Source organism: Stigmatopora argus, chromosome 1 (assembly GCF_051989625.1).
Source record: "Stigmatopora argus isolate UIUO_Sarg chromosome 1, RoL_Sarg_1.0, whole genome shotgun sequence".
Taxonomy (NCBI): domain Eukaryota; kingdom Metazoa; phylum Chordata; class Actinopteri; order Syngnathiformes; family Syngnathidae; genus Stigmatopora; species Stigmatopora argus.
The window spans coordinates 1,420,306-1,443,902 of record NC_135387.1 but is presented as its reverse complement, the minus strand read 5'-3'; the positions used below and the strand labels follow the sequence as shown (position 1 = coordinate 1,443,902).

At 41.5% G+C, this 23,597-nt stretch overlaps 2 protein-coding genes across 6 annotated transcripts in view; one reads left to right on the top strand and one right to left on the bottom strand.

The window, feature by feature from the left end:
- Window positions 1-585: 585 nt before the first annotated feature.
- Window positions 586-23,597, bottom strand: part of LOC144078686 (uncharacterized) — a 39,860-nt gene continuing 16,848 nt past the window's right edge. For 2 of the 5 annotated variants that reach the window (XM_077606997.1, XM_077607245.1), the window contains one exon: window positions 19,861-23,471. In XM_077606997.1, coding sequence (XP_077463123.1) covers window positions 22,526-23,471 — 946 coding nt within the window. In that variant the 3' untranslated portion in view covers window positions 19,861-22,525. Of the gene's footprint in view, window positions 1,300-19,860; window positions 23,475-23,597 lie in introns of those variants that run through there. The other 3 variants (XM_077607079.1, XM_077607160.1, XM_077607323.1) reach the window with 2 other exon arrangements.
- On the top strand, window positions 6,071-22,597 carry mmadhca (metabolism of cobalamin associated Da). The gene is made up of 6 exons (XM_077607447.1): window positions 6,071-13,018; window positions 13,078-13,292; window positions 15,890-15,995; window positions 16,079-16,191; window positions 16,261-16,347; window positions 21,986-22,597. Exons 2-6 carry the CDS (start codon window positions 13,107-13,109, stop codon window positions 22,202-22,204), a joined length of 711 nt encoding a protein of 236 aa, XP_077463573.1. The 5' UTR covers window positions 6,071-13,018; window positions 13,078-13,106; the 3' UTR covers window positions 22,205-22,597.

Here is a 23,597-nt window from a genome sequence, read left to right as displayed (position 1 = left end):
TTCAAGCGGACCATGTGCCTTTTTGGGAGCACATACTTGTGTGAGAAGCTCTTCTCCACCTTGAACTTCAATAAGTCCAAGTACAGGTCCAGACTTACTGATGAGCATCTTCAAGCTCTACTGAGGGTCTCCACTGCTTCCTCCCTCAAGCCAAATGTGACTATGTGAGAAGAAGCGCTGCCAGGTCTCTAGCAGCAAGGAGTAGGCAAGAGAAGCCGTGTTCAGAATATTTCATGTTCAATGTTCCATTCAAGTTCAGAAAGTTAAAGGTTAAAGAGCTGTTAATACAGACATTTGAAACGGAATAAAAATAATTCATTTTCTCTACTTAGCCAGCCAGTGTATATCTACTGTATGCTCATTAGTATTATTTGGTTTTGTATTACTGATTGATTTATTTTTTATTCATCTTTAAGTTAATTTATTTAATTCATTATTTTTTGTTAAAAAATAAAGATATTTGATAACGTTGGAATGTTTTATCAGTGCTTTTCTTGTGGAAATCCTGATGCGGCCCAGTCTCACCCAGACTCGGCCTCTAGCGGCCCCCAGGTAAATTGAGTTCGAGACCCCTGATTTAAAGCCATTTTCAAGACGGACTATGTCAGAAACACGACAGGACAGGCTCGACTTTCAGCATTAGCTTCGATGCCGATAGAAAAGAAGGAGGAAAGAAAGGAGGATGGATATTGTGTACAGTTAAAAAGGATTTTTGGTGAGTAAAATATGGCTATATTCCTAAGTATTTCAATTGTATGAGGTTATTATTGATGATTTTTTATTTGTAGCAGCTGTAGCTGTTGTTGTTGTTGTTAGGCCCAGGCGCCTGAGGATTACCCTCAGCAGCGCTAGAGCTGTCACTGGAACGCGGATTAGTTCATCCAGGGGGTAGCCGGAGGTGTGGGGCAGTGCGAATATCTCCGACTGGATGAACAACGTAGGGCGCCACGTTCCTGGGTGGCAGCTCTGGGTGGTTTGTTGGATTCGCAGGCTGCGACGAGCGGCCTCTCGGGAGACACCTCGTGAAGGTTCCAACTGTTGTCTCCCTGCTGTTGTTGTTGTTGTTAGGTGACCTCAGGCGCCTGACGATTACCCTCAGCAGCGCTAGAGCTGCCACTGGAACGCGGATTAGTTCATCCAGGGAGTAGCCGGAGGTGTGGGGCAGTGCGAATATATCCAGCTGGATGAAAAACGTAGGGCGCCACGTTCCTGGGCGGCAGCTCTGGGTGGATTTGTTGGATTCGCAGGCCGCTCGGGAGACACCTCGTGAAGGTTCCAACTGTTGTCTCCCTGTAGCTGCTGTAGAGGTTTTATAGCCATAAAATAGTTTTTGAGGGTTGGATTGATTCCGATAGCAGAAGGCGCTGCCCCAAAATGCACGGACCCCCACTGCATTCTTGTGTGGACTGACCTAGTACAACAGGCAGGGGCGATCTGGTGTCAAGCATAGGTCATGTGAAAAACTAGCTTTTCGATTAAATATTGCTCACTTTCTCTCATACAGTACATTCCATTCCTCTTTTTCCTTTTTGTGATCACATTGTGGGTGAGGTAAATCAATTTGGACTGAGCTGATGGATAACATGAGAAAATAAAGCCGTTTTCTTTTTCTTTTTTTTCTTTTACAATAAAACCGTTTTTAAAACCTTCATTACTATGCCACTCTAGCTATAATGCCACTTTTGCTCAGTCCCAAAGGGTCGCATAGTAAAGAGATTTGACTGTACAGACACTCCTCAACTTACGAACGCAATTGGTTCCGAGCGATTGTTCATAAGTTGAATTTGTTTGTAAGTTGATTTAGTGCTATATTTTGTATTATAATTTATGTTTAAGGCCTATATAAGTATATTGAAGGTTTATATAAGTGCATTTGTATGTTTAAGGCTTGTATAAGTAACACGCATTGGTTTGTACTGAAAAAAAAACATTTAATAAAATGGAGAGAATATGTACAGTACTGTAGAGAGAGAGATAGATTTATGTATTAGAAACTGGCCAAAAGAAGCCACCTAATGACGATTGCACATGTTCTTCTTTTTTTCATCATAAATGATGCAGTAGCACTGTATGGCATCATTCAATTGATTTGCAAACTTTGTGCAACGTTCAATATTTGGGTCCTGCTGCTCGATCTTTCTGTTTATAAATGGTACTGAATGTGCAACGCTCACCACTTTCTGACGCGCATCAAGCTTCGTTATTATTGCCACTCGTTTCAAATGAAATGGCTTGCCCCTTCCTTGCAACTCCCTCAATAGAAGCCTTTAGCTTTTTACCAACCATATTCAATATTGGATGCATGAGATATTTAATGATACAAATGAAAAAGGTTCTTTGCACACTGGAGATACATTCACGCACTTCCGCATTGCAACGAAGAAGGTAGATGCTGGGTGAGCTGAGCTCTCACAGCGCCAGGCGTCGGTATTAGCGGCGGAAAGAAGTACTACTCCGAAAAAGACGCGAAATACAAAATTGGACTTGCGAACATTTTTGGACTTAAACGCAATTTGCAGACATGTTCGTATGTACCGTTGTTCGTAAGTTGAATGTTCGTAAGTAGGGGAGCGTCTGTATCTCAATTATTTCAATAGTTCATATTACTCCAATAGTCACTTTCGAACAAGAAATACAAAAAAAATCAATATTAGCGAGTTAGCTTAGCGTTCCGATGTTCTTTGATAGCGCTCATCTACCCAGAAGGCACACAGATCATTCTTCAGCTTCTTTTATATCAATTCCAAGTAATTGACAATGTCGAGCACATGTTTCAAACCGATTCCGCCGAGGGCCGCAGTGGGTCCTGGTCTTTGTTCCAACCAGTCCAATGCCGACATTTTAACCAATCAGGTGTCTTCTAAAATAAGTAGCACCTGACTTTGGCAAGGATACACTTGCCAAAGGTATCCTCTTGTTGAGTTGGAATGAAAACCGGCACGCACTGAGGCCCTTTGAGGACCGGTTTGACACCCCTGATGTAGAGCATTCTTCTTTGACAACGGATTATAGTCAACTTTGATGAACACTGAATCAAACTTCGCTGGAAACGTTCGTGATGCTCTCTACTAAAGACTACAACTCAAACTACAACCATAGAACCCCCAAGCTGTCCGCCTAGGTACCTGAACAAAAAGAAGGATATAACCTGCCTTTTAATGAAAACAATGGAAAAAATAGGAAATTTATAACAATCAGTGAAATTTTGTTTTATTTCAAAATCAAGGCTACTTGCGTCTGGCCAGTCAGAGCACGTTTAACTAGGTTTATACTTCAGCGCCCTAGGTAATATGGCTGGCTGCCTGGGACCCAGGTAAGATGGCTGTGCCCCGAGCAGCAGTGACGCGAATGTGAGCTTTTTCACGTTTTATACAAGATACGTATGTTTTTCTCTTGAATTTCATTCATATACGTCAAAATACATTTTGTTTAGCGTTGTATCTGTTTATTTTTTCTCTATTTTGAAATAAATGAAAGTCGCCCGAATACGCTTATGTCGTCACGTTACGCGCCGACGCAGCGGCCATTTTTGTCGTGACGTCATCGTGTAATGGCGCCGTCAATTTGCAGTTTTTTTGCATGTTGTTTTTATGCGCATATAAGCCGTACCCTCGATTCAGTCATTATTTTTTGTCCAACAAAAGCGGTTTATATGCAAGTAAATACGTTAGTACAAGCTCCACAACTGCCAGCTCAACACAGCTACATTGTTTATACACCAAACACCCAGAGCTACCTGCTGTTTTTCACACATTGTTGTGAAGACTGCCCAAACAAAATTATCAAATTAGTGGCTATCACTTTGGTACACAAACCTTTAAGTTAATTTTATAGCAAATAATTCATAACAGACCCCCTGTTTGCAGAGGAAACTGCAACAAAAATAAAAAATAACACATACAGTGGGGCAAATAAGTATTTAGTCAACCACCAATTGTGCAAGTTATCCTACTTGAAAAGATTAGAGAGGCCTGTAATTATCAACATGGGTAAACCTCAACCACGAGAGACAGAATGTGGGAAAAAAACCTAGAAAATCACTTTAAAAAAAAAGAGTTTATTTGCAAATCATGGTGGAAAATAAGTATTTGGTCAATACCAAAAGTTCATCTCAATACTTTATGTCCGTGACCGGACATTTTGTCGCCGGACGCTTCGTCGCCGGACGCTTCGTCAAACGGACGCTTCGTCAAACGGACGCTTCGTCAAACGGACGCTTCGTCGCCGGACACTTCGTCGACCGGACACTTCGTCGACGCACAATTCGGCGCCGGACACTTCGTCGCCGGACACTTCATTGCCAGACACTTTGTCGCCAGACAGTTCGCCTAACCTTAACCACTATTAAAGAAGACATAGGAAATTCACATATTCTTTATTAAAGAAAATAAAAATGGCAAAAACTCGCTCGACAACACAAACACATTAACATTTGGTCGTGTGCGTACTAAATGTGCCCGTCTCTAAACACTACGCACAAAACTGTTCCTACGTTAGACGGTTCCTACGTTGAGCGCTCCATTTTTAAAATAAAAGGCAATAAATAAAATTATTGTATTAATTTTTTTATTAAAAAGAAGACAAAGGAAATTCACATTCTTTATTAAAGAAAATAAAACAGCAAAAACTCGCTCGACAACACAAACACATTAACATTTGGGCGTGTGCGTACTAAATGTGCCCATCTCTAAACACACTACGCACGAAACGGTTCTTACATTAAACTTCCTACGTTGAGCGCTCCACGTTTGGAAAGACCCCCAAAAAGTATCAATGTGAAATTCACAGGAACCGTATAACGTAGGAACCGGTTCGTTTCCAAAAAGTTGTATTTTGGTTTCATCTGACCATAACACATTCTCCCTGGCGGCGCATTGTGTTACTGATAGTAGCCTCTGTTACTGTGGTCCCATCTCTCTGTAGGTCATTCATTCACTAGGTACCTCCGTGTGGTTCTGGGATTTTTGCTCACCGTTCTTGTTATCATTTTGATGCCACGGGGTGAGATCTTGCATGGAGCCCCAGATCGAGGGAGATTATCAGTGGTCTTGTATGTCTTCCATTTTCTAATAATTGCTCCTACAGTTGATTTCTTCACACCAAGCGTTTTACCTATTGCTGATTCAGTCTTCCCAGCCTGATGCAGGCCTACCATTTTGTCTCTGGTGTCCTTCGACAGCTCTTTGGTGTTAGGCATAGTGGAGTTTAGAGTGTGAGAGACTGAGGTTGTAGACAGGTGTCTTTTATACCAATACTGAGTTAAAACAGATGCTGTTAATACAGGTAATGAGTGGAGACCTCGTTAGAAGTTAGACCTCTTTGACAGACAGAAATCTTGCTTGTTTGCAGGTGACCAAATACTTATTTTTCACTCTAATTTGGAAATAAATTCTTTAAAATTCATGTGATTTTCAGTTTGTTTTTTTTGCACATTCTGTCTCATGGTTGAGGTTTACCCATGTTTACAATTACAGGCCTCTTTAGTCTTTTCAAGTAGGAGAACTTTCACAAATGGTGGTTGACTAAATACTTATTTGCCCCACTGTATGTGTATGCGTATATTTATATGCATATGTATATGTTATTTTATCCCCGTTAATGGGATTGTATCCCTTGTTTCTCACCAACGCCACCTGGGTCTTTCTCAGCTCCACTTTTGCACGACATCAGCTCCCCGGTCAGCCATTACATCTCGATAACAATTGGTGTAAATTGACATTTGTGCTTCTGCTGCCAACTTAGAGAAAGTCTTCTCCCTGTCTCTTTATATGTAGAATTGTGTGCTTACCGCAATAGCATCCGTGCTAGCAAGTCCAAGTTGATTGGGAGCCGGCACGGAAAAGCCTACAGAATCCTAGCACTGACAGAACAAGCCGTTTTTCTTCCCTTTAAAGCCTGATTTCTTGTACTCCTTACTTTATATATTCATGTAAATGTGTCAGGGGTTGTTAATAGTCTTTGCCCAATTAAACAATTTAATTTTAATTTGAGATTACAGCACCTTTTAGATGAGTACCCCAGTAAGGGTCATACATTTGTGCATGAATAGGTTAAAATAATGCTTTTGATACTTTATAGGTGTTGTCCAGCGGAGGCCGGTGTGAAATATGAATTGTATTCTTATATTTAATCTTGCACTCTTATGAATTTAGTTACTAGAATAGAATTTTTACTGACACCTACAGGTCAAGGCCTGTCATCACTTTGTATATACACACCCCTTTTTCTGGTCCCGCCTCCGCCTAAACTTCTATTAAATACTATAACCGACCGATTGGACGGCGTATCTGAATGGGAGACCTCGAGGTGGTCGCTTGGCTCTGTCCGAGCGCTGACCCCTTCTTAGGAAGGGTGGGGGCTAGCCAAGGGGGCTAGCCAAGAACAAAGGAAGCGGACCGAGCAGCGACCATTTTGAGAGCCATCGAGATGGGGCCTCCTGTCCAGATAACCTCCATTCGGCCGGGAGCTAAAAACTACCACGTGTTTTGCTGCTTCCTCTGTATGAAGATCATTGTCGAGGCAACCCAGCTTTGACATTTTGGTGCCTGAAACCCGAGATTCTTCTCTGCTTTCCGGCCACGGCAGATCGACAGAAGGATGGATGGCTTGACGTCGGCTACTCCGGCCTTGAGAGAGGGCGATCTGGCCTGCTGGCCCGGGAACAGATTACGAATTATCCTTTCGTACAGAGGAGGCACCAAAAAACGGTAAGGCACTTTTTAAAATTAATTTGTAGAATCCAACCCACCAAGTCCCAAAAAGAAAAGTTGCGTATACTCTTCTCTGTGTGTCGGAGATTCTTCTTTCTGTGTGTCGGAAAGACATTTTTCTGTGTGTCGGAATTATGTTTTAATAGTATACAGCACGATAAAAGGCTGTGTGTCGGCCTATCTGCCTGGAAAGCAGACAAAATGGGAGGTAGCGCCTCCCCGCGAAGGGACTTCGAGGGTTGTGTTAAAAATATAGAAGAAATATATTGTCATACAGTGCCAAGATAATGAAAGAGCTCGATATAAAGAAAAAAAAAAAAAGAAATAGAATAAAACTATAAACGCATGCAAGTAACCTTCATATGAATAGATATATATATAAGTACGCTATGACGCGTTCATAAACGATATAAGTATGATTGCCGCGAAAAATAGGAGTTTAATCGGCGAAAAAGAATACTTAGACTGATAAAAATAAGTATTTAAGAGATGGTGCATTGGTACAGGATGGTGGGGGGGGGGTTGAAAAGCAGACCACATGTGAGAGGAAAAAATGGCCAAGCCCAGAGACAAAGGAAAAGATGGCGGCGAGCCAACTGAAGTTAAAACTGCCTTTCTTCCACAGCCCACGTTTCCACTAACCCAGGAAGATATATATATATATATATATTAGGCCTGTTCAGAAACAGTGCCCCCCTTGCTCAGGCCACTCCTCGTGCCGGGCTCCACTCGCAGGGGCCAGGAGCACGAGGGGGGGATTGGGGGACTGGAATGCAAGAAATCTCAGGTTACATCTCACATTCCACACGATGAGCAAGGAGGAGCAGTGATGGAGACATGAGCAGAGAGAGTAATAGAAAGAAAAGAAGACAGTTAGAGACAGAAAATTGACAATATAACATATTGGTGACAAATTATGGGTCCTCTAATAAACACTGAAATTTATCATTAGGAAATGATTAAGAAATTGCTAAGTAGAAGGTTAGTTTCTCTAAATTTTAATTGTGGTAAGAGTGAGCTACAAAAAATGGCTCTTATATTAAATAAGCATAGTGCTTGGAGCAGAACAGCAATTCAACAAGTGCAATTTAGCTATTTTAGCAAAAAGAGAGGGATTTGCGATTTAGACTTAAGGATTAGGAATCATCCAAATTATTAATGATATCAAACATGAAGACAATGCAGAAATGGCATTGATCCAAATTATTAGGTAAAATGTAGCTGGCAAGTTTAGATAAAATAATTAATTTAGGATAGGCATAATTTCGCTGAGATGCAATAAACATCATGACTTGTCACCAGTGCACGGGTGGCAATTCATTGTTTTGCCCATCAACAGGTGGAATATGCTTTAGCGTGGTTCATATTAATGACCATTAGAATATTAATTGCATTAGAATCGAACAATTGATGCCAACCAAACAACATTGACCTATTTCCTTTTAGAATGACTTGCCATGACACAGCGAAAGGTGGTTAGCTGCCAAGAAGCCCCAGGACTGGGGATGGCGCTCTTCACCAGTGATAAAAAAATTGCAGACCACGGATGTCTGAAAATGAGTGAGCGTGAATGGTTGTTTGTCCTTTTTGTGTTTTTGATTGGCCGACCACCGAGATATGATCAATCGGTTAGGTATCAAGGTGGAAAATGATTTAGCAAATTGGAATCGATTTCAGAATTCGCCAATAAGCCGTTTCACGGATGGCAACGCCAAATTATGGAAAAATATTTCGTCCAAGGAAATTTTTAATGAAAAAGCAGCAGTACTCCAAATGTGAAATTTGAAGTGGAGAAACAAATCTGCTATGCGAAATTTGGGAGCACTGGGAAAAACACAGACAGTGCTTGATACGAAATTCCAAAGTACTATTGATTTATTGTGATAATGGCATCCAAATTGTGTTAACAGAATAATTGACTGAATTGAAAAAAGGTTCCATATTTCGTTATGAAGTCATTGCGCCTACATAACGAGGTCAACCGGACAACAAAATATGGACATCCTATTAAGTAGACCATACCAAACGCCATTATTCACTATACGATTGGAACTAGAGGATGAGGCTAATCTGGCTATTTGCATAAAAGAAAAAACTTTAAAGGAACACTCTGAATTTGGGTTAGCAGGAGGAGACTGTGCTTCCTAACAGAAAACAGACTGGACCAACGGCGGTCCCGGGAGCCTGGGTGCTCAACACACGTGTTCCTGACCAACCAGCAAACATGAAAATAGCGGGATCCATTTTGTGCACTATAAGAAGGTTCTCTCAGTTGAAACGTTTATAGGAGACAGGTAAGATAAACTTTTTGACGTAATCAGACGAAATGGCAAGCACTCAAATATTGATTGGAGAGATTATTGCTCGGGGAGCGATGCTGCAAGCCATGAGGAACTTTTTATATTGGTTTTATTGTCTCCATAAAAAAAAGTGAAAGCGTTTCAATTGAGACTAAACCTTCTTACAGATAGTTAAAGTAAACAATTGAGACTAAACCTTCTTACAGATAGTTAAAGTAAACAATTGAGACTAGATCTTCTTACAGATTTTTAAAGTAAACAAGTAGAGAGAAGAGAAACTACAATGGATAGAAATGTAACTAGAATTTAATTTTATGCCTGACTATTGAAAAATATTGATTAAGAAAGTTTTATAGGAGATGATTGACAAACTCCAAAGACAATGGAATGTTACATTTGATAAAAAGACTACTAGATTGGGATATTTTGAATTTCAAACAACTGAGTTAATATGCAACGCAATGCACATTGTTAAATGAATTGGGACTTGATTAGTATGCATTTTATAAGTAATGAGTTTTAATTGCTTTAAAGGATACAATTATGCTAAAATATTAACCTTGACAAACAAGGGGTGATTACAATTTAGTGGGTTCAATTATATTCAGAATTATAAATGTGTGCATTTTGTTTCTGGAATATTAATTGATGTGAATTTAACTGTTACAGAGAACGGGAAAGCTGTTTTCCTGGGGAGAAAGCACCCTGGTTTGCTTTTTGTGTTTTTCCTAGTTTTAAGTATGATTAGTTAATTTGTGTAATTAGAGGAAAGGGAAAAACAAATATGGTTCTTGATCTTAACAAGGAAGCAGTGATCATAATAGAATACCAGCTAGCATATTTGATTTTGACTGATAAGGCATTTAAATTTTCACAAACTATAGTGATGGAATAAGTAAGATTGTTGCGATTTTTATTCATTGGGGTATTAAGCCCAACAAAATAGCCGTAAGCAAATGTTAAGCACGTGTTAAAGACAACGACAGAATACAGCAGCTAAAGCAGCAGCGCAAACACTACACAGCAGCATACACAACAACAAAACTGAGCCGATCTCAAGAACAGTCAGCAGACGAACTGTACAAAGCTAAAGGCCTACCGTGCCTACCAAAAATTTATTCCAAAATTGAGCCATAAATGTCTCAAAAGGGAGGAAAAGATATGATGGACATCGAAATACCTACTTTTAAAATTTTTGTAGGAACTGTTTAATTTGTTATTTTATTGATCTGTAAAGAACATGGGATCTCCAGAATCAGCTGGAGTAACAATGGAGCTAATTTTGCAAACAGCATAGTGCAAAACATGGCAAAACACCTAAGTAGAGCGAACAAATGGTACGATAAAACCAAGGCTTAAGAAAACCATGGGGGAGATAAATAAGCCATGGCCAGAACGCCTAACACTGGCCAAAACGTATATGAAGATAGTACCAACTAGCTCGGGATTAACACCTTTTGAGATAGTTCATGGAAGACCATTCTAACTTCCTCTATGGGAAGAGTAACCATGACGAGAGACTAAGGAAGGAGAGAAACTTATCCAAAGAACATGTAAGCTGCCGTGATCTTTTTGTCTATCTTGCAGGAGGTGGTGTAGCCAGGTGACTGGATCCTGATCCGAGTCATAAAAGGAAGTCCTGGTTCTCTCCACGATGGGAAGACCCATTCGTGGCCCAACTCACCAACCTCCACAGCAGCAAAGATCACTGAAAAGTCAAAGTCGATTCACCAAGGTCGGTTCAAGGTCGTTCGAGACAGGTGACTCTGAGTGGACTAAGTCGGACGGTGTCAAAACCCTTGTCCGTGAAGAAACTCATCTGACGTCTACTCACCAGCCACGAGCACCCCTCACTTAACCCTGACCTCCCATAGACTTTGCACCTCTGTACAGAAGCCACAGTGAAAGCTGTTGCCACCCACATCACAGTGACTGGACTGTCAGTGACTGCACTGTCAGTGACAACCTGGGCGTATCTGAACGCCCCGCCCACAGAGACTCGAGTTGGAAAACAAGTGCAGGAAACGTCCTGCCTCATCACTGGAAAGGCAGAGCCAAGCGGTCCGCTCTTGGATGGGGACCCAACCTACATCAACATCGGGGTTCCCCGCAGCGTATCAGATGAGTATAAACTCGCTGACCAAATTGCACGACTCCAGAACAGGACGGAGGAAGGGTTTGCAGCCATCCATGAACAGTTGTCGGGGACCTCCTTTGGCCTTCCAGAACAGAATTGCTGTTGACATGCTCCTGGCAGAGAAAGGTGGCGTGTGCTCCATCTTTGGCGACCAATGCTGCACGTTCATCCCGAACAACACAGCAGCTGACGGGAGTTTAACCAAGGCCCTGGAGGGTCTTCGATCCCTCAACAGCAAGATGAAAGAACAATCTGGAGAACTACTATGAAGAAGACGTGTGGTATAAAATCATGGTGTTCCAGAAAAAACTGATTGTTGCGAATGAAAGTTGTTATGTGTGTAGCCGTATACCCATTTCCACAGATCCTGACATCCTGAATTCACTGGGTCGAGGCGTCACATTTAAATCTGCAGTCGTGCAGATGGTCTAAGATGCATTCCTTTTAAGGGGAGTGAACATAACAGTAAGATATCAAAATCAGTGCAAAATCAGTGCAATTCAAACCACGTGATTCAATCTGGTGCGATGATGTTCCTGTTGACCAAAGGTTGTGGTCCACCCCCCCAGAAAATCATGTGTAAAGACATTGAGCTGTTACATGAGTGTTCATTAACCAAACTGTCAAGGCCCTACAGGGTATAGCAGATGATTTAAAAGCCTTTAGGGAAGTTGCAGGACCGATAGTCCTGGATCTGATAACAGCCAAAGATGGAGATGTGTGTGCCATGATGGGAGAACACTGCTGCACCTTCATCCCAGATGAAACCAGTACATTACTCGTGCCGTAGCTGAAATAAAGGCCCTAGTCAACACCATGGCCCAGGATCATTCAGCCGTAGGTGTATCATTGTGGTCGTGGTTAATAACCGGGTCATGATTCTCAATTCTGTTTAAAATTGCAACCTTGCGGTTTTTGCTACTGTTCTGTATTTTTTATGTGTGTAATCCCCTGTATGAAAGTTATGATTCAAAACACAATCCAGCACACGCTAGTAGGTTATAGTGACACAGTATCACCGCATGACAGACCATACTGGAGATTATCGCATTCTTTCGAAGTGTGACGAGTCCTCTATGCAAATGTGTTTGTCTTGATTTAAATATTGGGTTCGCTCATTAAGAGGGACGTAGAGGAATTTTTACCACTGATTACATCATTTCTCGCCTCTGCTTTGACATGTGATTTTGTTATTTTCCATACCCTGTTGAGTAACTGTCAATGATATTTGTATTCTAGAACCTGGAGGGGAGGGATACAAATTGATATGTTTAATGAAAATTCTTTCAAGTTACAACAGGGGGGAAATGTGAAATATGAATTGTATTCTTATATTTAATCTTGCACTCTTATGAATTTAGTTACTAGAATAGAATTTTTACTGACACCTACAGGTCAAGGCCTGTCATCACTTTGTATATACACACCCCTTTTTCTGGTCCCGCCTCCGCCTAAACTTCTATTAAATACTATAACCGACCGATTGGACGGCGTATCTGAATGGGAGACCTCGAGGTGGTCGCTTGGCTCTGTCCGAGCGCTGACCCCTTCTTAGGAAGGGTGGGGGCTAGCCAAGGGGGCTAGCCAAGAACAAAGGAAGCGGACCGAGCAGCGACCATTTTGAGAGCCATCGAGATGGGGCCTCCTGTCCAGATAACCTCCATTCGGCCGGGAGCTAAAAACTACCACGTGTTTTGCTGCTTCCTCTGTATGAAGATCATTGTCGAGGCAACCCAGCTTTGACAGCCGGCTCGTCTGTTCTCAGACCTTAGGTCGGAAAACGTTTGCTGCTGTGAAGTTAGGCCAACTCCGAGGTTTCTCCACCACAAAGCCAGAGGAACCTTACGCATCTGTATCATACACAGAGTCAGGTATACTTCTAAATATTGTTTTGTGTTGTTAAAACACTACCAGCCATTGTCCTCGGCAGGCCTTAGAACGGTGTGGCCCGATGAGAACATGGGACCTTTCGGACCTCAAGACCAACGTTTCCAATTGCCGGGTAAGGTAGGATTTGACAGCCATTTGGAAGGAGTGGAAGGGAAGAAATCTCCTGACAACAAAACTGCACCTGATGTACTAACAGCCCCGTGCAGCGCAGAGAGACAACAGTTCATTCTAGCCCATTTTGTCAATGTGTTTCAGGTAATAAAATAGAATGTGTTCTGTTCTCATAACTGTATTCCCGTATTTTGTTTTTTTTATCATTTCAAATTGTGTACGTCGTATAACGACTTTTGTATGGGATTTTTTTTTTTAACGTATTTTGTAAAACCGATCTCGTTTTACCCGTTTCGGATCGTCTTGGTCACTGGCAGCAGGCGAAAACGTCATCGTCGACTACTAATAGTATTCTTATGCTCTAAGCATGATATGCACGCGCGCATTCCCATTTCACCCGTCCGCCTTTTCATTATATAAATATAGCAATGTACCCAGACAGTCAAGCTGTCAGCATCAGACAGCGACATCTACAGAATTTTGAATCTACTGCACACTGATTGGACACACCGTCCTCTTTGGAGAAATTTTTTAGACTTAAGTGCGCCCTATGTGAGTAAATATGTGCTGTGTTGCATTTTTACTCTTTTTAAAATTGTTTTACGAGGGGAATTGTACTCATTAATAAGGGGAGCAATTGGCCGAGGTTGACAAGTATGTGTTCTATATTGCCAGTTCAACTTTGTGAATTTTATTTTATATATGGTTCTTATTCATTGATTTTCTAGGGGGTGCTGAAGCCTATCCCACCCAACTATGGGCAGTCGACGGGTGACACCCTGAATTTGTTGCCAAGCAATTGCAGGGTACAAGGAGAACAACCATTCACACTCACATTCATAATTCGAGTATTCAACCAGCCTACCATGCATCTTTTGGGATGTTGGAGGAAACTGAAGAAAACCATGGGAGAACATGCAAACTCCACACAGCAAGGTTGGAAAACACTCAGGTTTGAACCCTTGATCTGTCAGGCAGATCCTCACACATCCCAAAAACATGCACGGTAGGCTGATTGAATCCTCTGAATTCTCACTTGGTGCGAGTCTGCACGTGAATGAATGTTTGTTTCATTGTGCCCTACGATTTTCTGGCAACGAATTCAGATTGTCCAACGACTGCTGCCCATAGTTAGCTGGGGTAGGCTCCAGCACCCCGACGACCCTTGTGATAAGCAGTATGTATTTAATAAATGAATATTAGCAATTAGTATTCTATACTGTTGAATGATTGGTCATTGTATTTTATATTATACATGTACAGTCGTACCTCTACTTACGAAATTAATTGGTTACAGAACTTTTTTCGTAACTTGAATATGTCGTAAGTAAAGCCGTACTTTATATGTAAATTCCGTAATTCGTTCCATGGTCCTCAAAAAACTACCAACTCGACCCTTTTAAAAATTACCAGTCCCAATTTTGTATAAAAGATGCGAGAAACAGACAAAAATGAAAGAAAATTATTAATTATTGTAATTAAATGAATACCCGGTACCGGTCCCTGGCCCGGCCGTTGGGAACCCCCGCGCCAGATGACCAATCCATCTTTACAGATAGGGGGTTGAATGAACATTCATTCACGACTCCCACTCAAAATGGAATGGACCTCTAGTGTTGTCAATGATTTAAATAAGTAGGGTAAAAAAGTGAATTTTTAAAAATTGTTGATACTGATGTTAGAAGGAATTCATGACGATGCATTATTTACTCGGAGTACTACTGAGGTACGAGCGTAATGCGTTCCGGGACTGAGCTTGTATGTCGATTTAGTCGTATCTTAAGTTTCCCATAGAAATGAACTAAAAACAAATTAATTCGTTCCAACCCTCTGAAAAAACACCAAAAACAGGATATTGGAATGGAAAAACATTTTTATTTTTTCTAATTCGCCATGTATTAACAGAGTAACAAATAACTAGTGATTATGATGTTTAATAGTACTAAAATTAGACGGATTTCGCGGAGGAGAGACTTTTTGCACGGCAACGCGCTCGTAAGATAACATAAATTTAAATGAACTTGGATTACGATACAGACACATAAATTTAATCTAACCTTACACTAAAATTAATTATAATGTTGTTATACATTTTCATACCTTTCTTCTCCGGGTTGGCTCTATTTGCCCCACCTCCACCCTGACTTTTAGCTATCGAGGAACCTATTGAGGGTTGTTTGCTTTTGTCTTCCCTTCAAAATATTCTGAAAATGGTGCACACAAATGTCCTCACAATAGGATAATGCATGACCACTTGCCAACAAGAAGTAGTATACTCCTCTCGTATTAGCGAGCAAGCTCCTCTGCCATTTAACACTGACTAAGGGGGAAAAACACTGAAATAATGCAACGGTCCGCCCAGTGGTCGTAGAGACATTACATGAGGGAGTTGCGGGGAGAAAGACAGTGCCCATCATGTTCTGATGAGCAGCCTCTCGCGTCTGCTGTATGCTCCTATATCAAAATTTGTCTCGTATCTCAAGATAAATATTTGCTCGAAATTTTACTCGTATCTCAAATTGCTCGTTTGTCGGGGCACTCGTATGTCGAGGTATTACTGTAATGTCATATCATTGTTGTATTTCCCTAGTAGAATTTAGTTCCTATGCCCCCCATTTCAATGTTCTTAAACACATTGACAAAGATTGGCTTGCTTCGTATATCTGCAGCTGCGTTAACCTAATGTTTGTTTCTCTCAAACATCTGTATACAAATTTCGGTCTGCTTGTGCTGATCATCAGGGGAAATTGGGCTCCATATCTAAGCGAGTCCACAAAGCTGAGCAGTACTATAATCAGACGGACACAGATTGCTCCATAAGTTCCTGTCCTGAGCTGTTAAGGAAAGGTGAGCTTTGTTCTTAAGTATGTATCATGATGTAGTGCTGGTACGTGAATCTAAATATATAATAGTATTCGCCTTTTTGTCAGATTTTGAGCTGTTGTTCCCGACAGTGCCTAACACATCGATCACAGTTGTGACAGTCTCACAGAGTACTTGCTGCAAGGATGCTGATCCAGATAAAGAGCAGCTACTCACAAAAGTGTGTCTTGAGGTGCATAGTTGTGTTTTGGATACATGAGATTCTTACTCTGCTTTCTTACCATTGCAGTTTGTGAGCGGTGCAAAGGAAATGTGTTTTGCCTTGTGGACTGCAGGCTACTGGGCTGACTTCATTAATCCGACTACTGGTGAAGCTGTGAGTTCTCTAGCCACATTGGGTTGGGTACAAGCTAATCAAATTAAAGGAAAAAACTAAATTATATATTTTTAGATAAATCCTGACCACATATTCTTGCTTGATCGTCCAAGTCACCTAATTTTGGGTACACGGTCGATTGGTCACCGGTCTTTTGGTCACCGATCTTTTGGTCGCCGGTCTTTTGGTCGCCCGGAAGGTTATTGATAATTACCATTTAAATTGTTGCTCAAATTCCCTAAATACAAACTGCGAATTACTATTTAGTCATATTTAATGGCCTAGTAATTAATAGGCTAAAGAAAAGCTCCAAATTTCCCAAACTTTTATTGTTTTTTGTTGGAGAACTTGTTAAGACCCTGACTAACGTACCTTCTTAAAGGGACAACGCATGTACATACAAACTCGTATACACTCACACGTTGGCTCAGTGAAACTGCTCATGGCCATTGTTGGCTTTTATTGATGCGTAGACAGTGTTGTTTTACCTTGTTTTGTCGCCGGTCTTTTGGTCGCCCCGACCGCGACAACTGGCGACCAAAAGACCGGCGACCAATCGACCGCACACGGTTTTGAGGATCTGCTGATGGAGTCCTGATCTGATACCTCAAATATGTATTAAGGTGTAAAAAAATGAAGCAAAGCAAAGGTTTCACCAGAGCGGGGGAAAAATTGCTTTCAGGCTGGAATATTTCACATGTGCATTGTTTAGAAAGCAGAACATGGTAGGAAAAGTAAATCCCAAACAATTTTAGACATTTTTTCTTTAAAGAAAAAAAGACGTGAAGCAGCGAGGCATGCGGCCCAATGAATGAGGTTTTTCATGCATAACAGCAGTGTATTATTTATGTTCTGTATACTCTGCATTATATACTGACTGATCAGCGGCTTATTTGGGTTGTTCCATTTTTTGGGGTTGAATACATGCAGTAAAATAAAAAAAATGTTTAGGTTCAAAAGTGTTTTAATATTTTATACAATATCTATATTTTAGGAAGCTTGTTAGAAATTGAAATCAAGAGCAAAATGGGCAGCCCTGTGGAGCAAGTGGTTAGCGCGTCGGCCTCACAGCTCTGATGGTCCTGGGTTCAAATCCAGGTCACGGCCACCTGTGTGGAGTTTGCATGTTCTCCCCGGGCCTGCTTGGGATTTCTTTGGGTTTCCTCCCACATTCCAAAAACATGCATAGTAGGCTGATTGGACACTCTAAATTGCCCCTAGGTGTGGGTGTGAGTGCGTGGTTGTCCGTCTCCTTGTCCCCTGCGATCGGCTGGCCACCGATTCAGGGTGTCCCCTGCCTCTGGCCCGGAGACAGCTGGGATAGGCTCCAGCACCCCCGTGACACTAATGAGGATAAAGCGGTTCAGAAAATGAGATGAGCAAAATGCTTTGCACAAGAATCATTTGAATAGGCATTAAAATTAACACCGAATTTGAAGAAACAAACCAACAATAAATAAATGTTGCAAACAATGACATTAAATTGTGATTTTATAACATTTTAATACTTAATCATTCGTTGGTTTAGTTCAGGGGTGACAAATTCATTTTATGTCGCGGCCCACGTCATAGTTTCCCTTTCATCCAGAGGGTTGTTATGTCTTCCAAGTAGGCTGTCAAAATTAATCGATTAATGAATTGACAGCTTTTCCGATCGTGCTGATCGACATTAAAATTTGTAGATCTTTGAGCGTCTTTACAGAAAATATTCTCTTAGTGGATTTTTAAATGTATTTACAAGTTTTTAAAAATCAGAAACGAGGGCAAATATTACATATTTCACGGTTTAACCTTTTGTTTTTGTTTAAAAAGGAAAAAGGAAATATAGTGTTTCTTAAAATCTGTTTTATTCTCAGTGAAAAATAAAAGGGGGAAACATTTTAGATTTAGTATTTACGTAGATATTTTTTAAAAAAGGATTAAAAGAACTGGATCAAAAGCTCTTGAACATTCAGTTTGTTATAGATCTAAATCTAAAACAAGATTTATTTGAGCATTTTTTCTCTTAGTAAGGGAAAAAATATTTTAATCATTTGCTTTTCATTTTAAAAAATATATATATTTTTAAAATATGCTCAATACTAAAGTGGAAAATATTAAATATTTTTATATATTTAATTTTAGATTTTAAAAAGGCTTTTTGAACTAAAAACAATGCAACCAGAAAGAAAATACAATTTTAGATTTCAAAAAAATTGCAATATGGGTGTGAGTGTGCATGGTTGTCCGTCTTCTTGTGCCCTGCGATCGGCTGGTCACCGATTCAGGGTGTCCCCCGCCTCTGGTCAGCTGGGATAGGCTCCAGCACCTCCCACCACCATAGTGAGGATAAACCGGTTCAGAAAATGAGATGAGAATTGTTGATTTAAAAAAGAGAAAAACATGAAATATTCCCTATACATCTATAATCTTCAATTGAATTTGATCATAAAACAAAAAGTTGGCACTCATCATTTGCTTTCTCGGGCTGCACAAAATGATGTGGTGGGTGAGATTTGGCCCCTGGGTCGCCACTTTTACACCTGTGGTTTAGTTAGTTCAACAAAGTACTCACCCTGACCTCCAGACAAATGAGACAGAAATAATGTTCAACTGTACAAAAAATAGAGTGCAAAAAACACAAAAGAGGGACGTGTAGAAAAACTAGCTAAATAGCTGAAATATTTAAAAAAGGGCAAGGTGACAGGTGATCAAATCACTGACTTCTGAGAAGTAGCTGGAAAATTAGCTTAGTTCTTTTTTGGGGCACTCTGGGTGTGTAAATAGGAACTTTTTATACAGAGAACGGAGGAACCATGCTGATGCACAACCGGACGTGTACTTTTTTGTGCATTAGATTATGTGGTTTATCAAGACTTAGGACAAGACTGAGCCTTTGGGTGCCAGAGCCACTGTTGAAATATGGGGGACAAATCTGCATTTTTCTGTACCTTAATCGGACGTCTACCGCCGTCCGGCTGCCATTGGCGGCGGTAGACGTCCGATGAACCTTCATTCTCTCTATAACTTGCAATACAGCAAGGTGTTGAAATATCAAAATTATCAATAAGAGCTCTCGTTTTACACATCGGCTGCCATTGACGGTGGTAGACGTCCGATTCATGTTGACTGCTGCGTTATATATCCACTTGATGGAGCTCTAATAACAGAAATAGCATCTGCACCTCAGTCAACATGAATCGGACGTCTACCGCCGTCAATGGCAGCTTATTGATAGTGTTTAATTTGGGACAATAATAGTATAAAAGAGGCAAGTTTGTCTATACCAGGGGTGGGCAAACTTTTTGACTTGCGGGCCAGAATGGATACTAAAATTTGACAGCATTTGGACACGCAATGTAATTTATCAAACCTGGGGATTCAAATATAAGAAAAAAGACACAACTGAAGGTGAAAATTTATTAGTGATGAGCGGTATTGCAGGGCAAAGGAAAATGAATGAGGTCATTGATTTTTATTATAATTTGGACAACGCCGGCGGGCCGGATTTAAAAGCCTAACGGGCCGGATTTAAAAGCCTAACGGGCCGGAGTTTGAAAAACATGTACACACGCCAATACGAGCGAATCCGGGGGCGGGGCGAGCGTGCGGATCCGGCGACGAGTAACAACACGCCAATAGATATTTAGATATTAATGCTATTACATTGTCAATGCAATTACAAACTTACTCTCTCATGATTATAATTTTGAGAGCGAGAGATTACCTGGTTGATCACTTTCAACAGTAAACTCTCTACCAGGAGCGAGCGTGCAAATCCGGCGATGAATAACATGTACACACACGCCAATAGATATTTAGATAATAATGCTCTTACATTGTCAATGCAATTACAAACTCTCTCTCTCTCTCTCTCATGATTATAATTTTGAGAGCGAGAGATTACCTGGTTGAGCGCTTTCAACAGTAAACGCTGTCTCTCTTCCTCACTCTCACTCTCTCACTCTTCTCACTCTCATGATTATAATTTTGAGAGTGAGCGAACCCGGCGGCGAAACGTCCGTTCGACGTCCTGTCCGGCGGCGAAACGTCCGTTCGACGTCCTGTCCGTCGGCGAAACGTCCGTTCGACGTCCTGTCCGTCGGCGAAACGTCCGTTCGACGTCCTGTCCGGCGGCGAAACGTCCGTTCGACGTCCTGTCCGGCGGCGAATCCGTCCACCAAACGTCCGTTCGACGATACGTCCGGCCGACGAAACGTCCGTTCGACGAACTGTCCGTCGACGATACGTCCGTTCGACCAAACGTCCGGGGACCGAGTGTCCGTCGACCAAACATCAGTCGACGAAACGATCGGTTACGACGTGCTTCAGTTAGAGTAAAAAACAAATGCAAGATGTTCAGAGCATTAATTTAATTCCATACCCCTCTCAGCTGTGTATCTGTAGGGGCCCGCCCACTATGAATGGGGGTGAAAAGTCACTGCACTCCTCCTCCAGCCCCTGCTTATGACCAGCTGACATTTCAGTTATTCTTTATAAGAAATTTGTAAATATAGAGACACCTCGCTACTTCGCGCTTCGGTTATCGCTGCTTCACTACATCGCAGATTTTTTGGGGGGTAAATTTTTCATTTTTTTATTTATCCATTCATTCATCTTCCATACCTCCCATCCTCCAAAGTTGCGGGGGTTGCTGGAGCCTAACCCAGCTGTCTTCGGGCAAAGGCAGACTACACCCTAGACTGGTCGCCAGTCAGTCGTAGGGCACACAGAGTGACAAAGGACCATCCGCACTTCCAATCATACCGCCACCTGTGCGAATCGAGCCCGCGACTGCCCGCAACAAAGTCAGGCGAGTGAACCGCTACGCCACGAGGCGGCTTATTATTATTATTATTTTTTCTTAAGTTCATAAAAATGCGAAAATCTACACTCAAACTCGCAAGCGGAAGCAACTCCCCTGTCTTCCGCTTGCTACTAGGACTCCGCACTGAATAAATTTTTAATCTATTTTATTTTTTATTTTTTTAAGTTCATAAAAATGTGAAAATCCACGCTGAAACAGAAGCCACTCTTGCTACTAGGACTCAGCACTGAAGGAATTATTATATATATTTTTTTAATAGGGGTGACCTTACTTTGCGTATTTTCACTTTTCACGGGGGGGGTCACCCCCCCAATAACCGCGATAATCGCGGTATTACTGTATTTGTAGATTTCTGTTTTTTTGTGTCAAGGTGGGGTGCTGAGTCTACATTAATGAGCAATCAAATTAACTTTCTGATTATGGCAAATGCCTGCAATGCTAGAGTGAAACATTTCAAGAGGTCTGGATACTTTCTGTGGCCAGAGTGAAACTTAAAGTGGATGCCAAACCCACTGGGAAACCTGAAACAAAAACTGTTTCCTCCCAGTGTTATCTTAAAAAAAAAAAAAAAAAAAAAAAAGATTAGATTACTCATTTACTGCCATTTGACTGCGATAGACATTCAGTCCATGACGCCAATCTTTCCAGTTCAAAGGGATTGGACGTCTATCGCTGTCAATGGTGGTGATTGAGTTATGGCAAATGATTGTATTTTGGGATTTTATTGAAAATGATGTTCTTACCTAATTGTTGTTCACATTGTATTGACAGTCAACTTCTCAGTATTTTTTGAGAAATTTCAATAATGTGTCTTTGTTTTCCCCCCAACAGTTCTTTGCATCCAATAGTTCAAATATTGCACAAACGGTAAAGTCCTCTCGGCATTCTGGCTTCCGCATTGAGATGTCGGGCTCCTGCACGGTCATCCAACATGTTCTGCGAGGAACACCTCTTTTCTTGGGCACGGTGTTCACCAATGCGCCCACTCACAGCAGCGTAATCACACGACTTCAGGGACTCCCACATGAATTGGAAGATGAGGCTGAATAGTTTTTTTGGTGCTCCAAGTCAATTCCATGTTGTAGTTTGAATTTGTCTGTGTAAATTGCGTGAACCACACCACATTTGAACAAGTGGAACAGACTCAGCCACGGCAACTCCACGCTTGCACTGGAACTGCTCTGCACTGGATCCTCACACCTGCACTAAGTGGAATTTTAGCAGTATCGTGGCTACAGTCAGCTCTGATTAGTAGTGGTTATAAGTTAGGATGGATTTAACTGCCAAACCAATAAAATATCCTGTCCTCAGGCTGCACTGAAAAACGTTCCAGAATTTTGTAACATTTTCATATTTCGAAAAGTTCTAATGTCAGAGTTTCCTAGTTTTGGTGGAAGCCATCAACCTTGCTTGTTCGTGCTCACAGGGTAGAGAGACTTTTGAAGTCCGTTTCTTAAAAAATGTCCGAACTAGAGTAAAAATATCTTTCTTTTTTGGTGTTTGGAGATGGTTTTTCAGAACTCGAGCCAGAGTTTCTACAAATACAAGTTGACAGCGGGCCATAGAAAAATACAGACGTTCCTTGGATCCAAATTCCTGACACAGGTCCTTGTAGATGTCAACGTGAAAGTCACCTATGTTCTGCAGGTGGTGTGGCCGCGTTTCGACCACGGTGGTCTTTAACTGCGCTAGCATCCAGTCAATGTTTATCTCAAGCACTGATTTAGCATTCGAGTGGGCGATATGGTCCATCAGCTTCCATAAGAGCGCAGTACAAAATGTGATTTCTTTTTTTGTCCATGTTTCTGATGGCGAGGGAGGACAAATGTTTGCCGTCTTTGCGTACCCCTCAATGGTGGGGTCAGAATAAAGGTTTGTTCCTGCCTTTTCGTTTGACGTTTGTACAGGCGTAGGAAGAGGAGCCACTAATGGGCGTGTGGTGTCTTCCGATGAATACCAACCTACGCAGTCGTCCTCGATTCCGAAGCGACCTGCCAGCCTCATGGTTGTCAGGCAATCTCTGAAAACTGAGATTGACTGCAAAGCTATTTCACCTATTTCAGACACCTGGTGTGGCACATCCTGGTTTGGCACTGAGCCGGGACGCAAGGAGGTTTCTGAAAGTGCCCTGTTGACAGTCTTGGAGACCTTTACTGCCACCAGCTCCAGCAGGTGATCTCCGCATTGTGACTTGATCTCACCTGCGTTTATCGTGTCTTTGAGAGCAAATAGTAGCGAGTCCCAAATGCATGCATGGATATCGTCCTCAGTCACACTAGAATAATTGAGCGCCCGATGCGGAGACTCGCCGCCCTTCCTGCTGAGAGAAAACATTAGTTGACAAATGTCAAGGTAGATCTGCTACGATACTTTTAAAGAATGACATATAGACAGGACAACGACTGCAAAAGTCTGGAAATACACAATTATTCCACATTTTTTC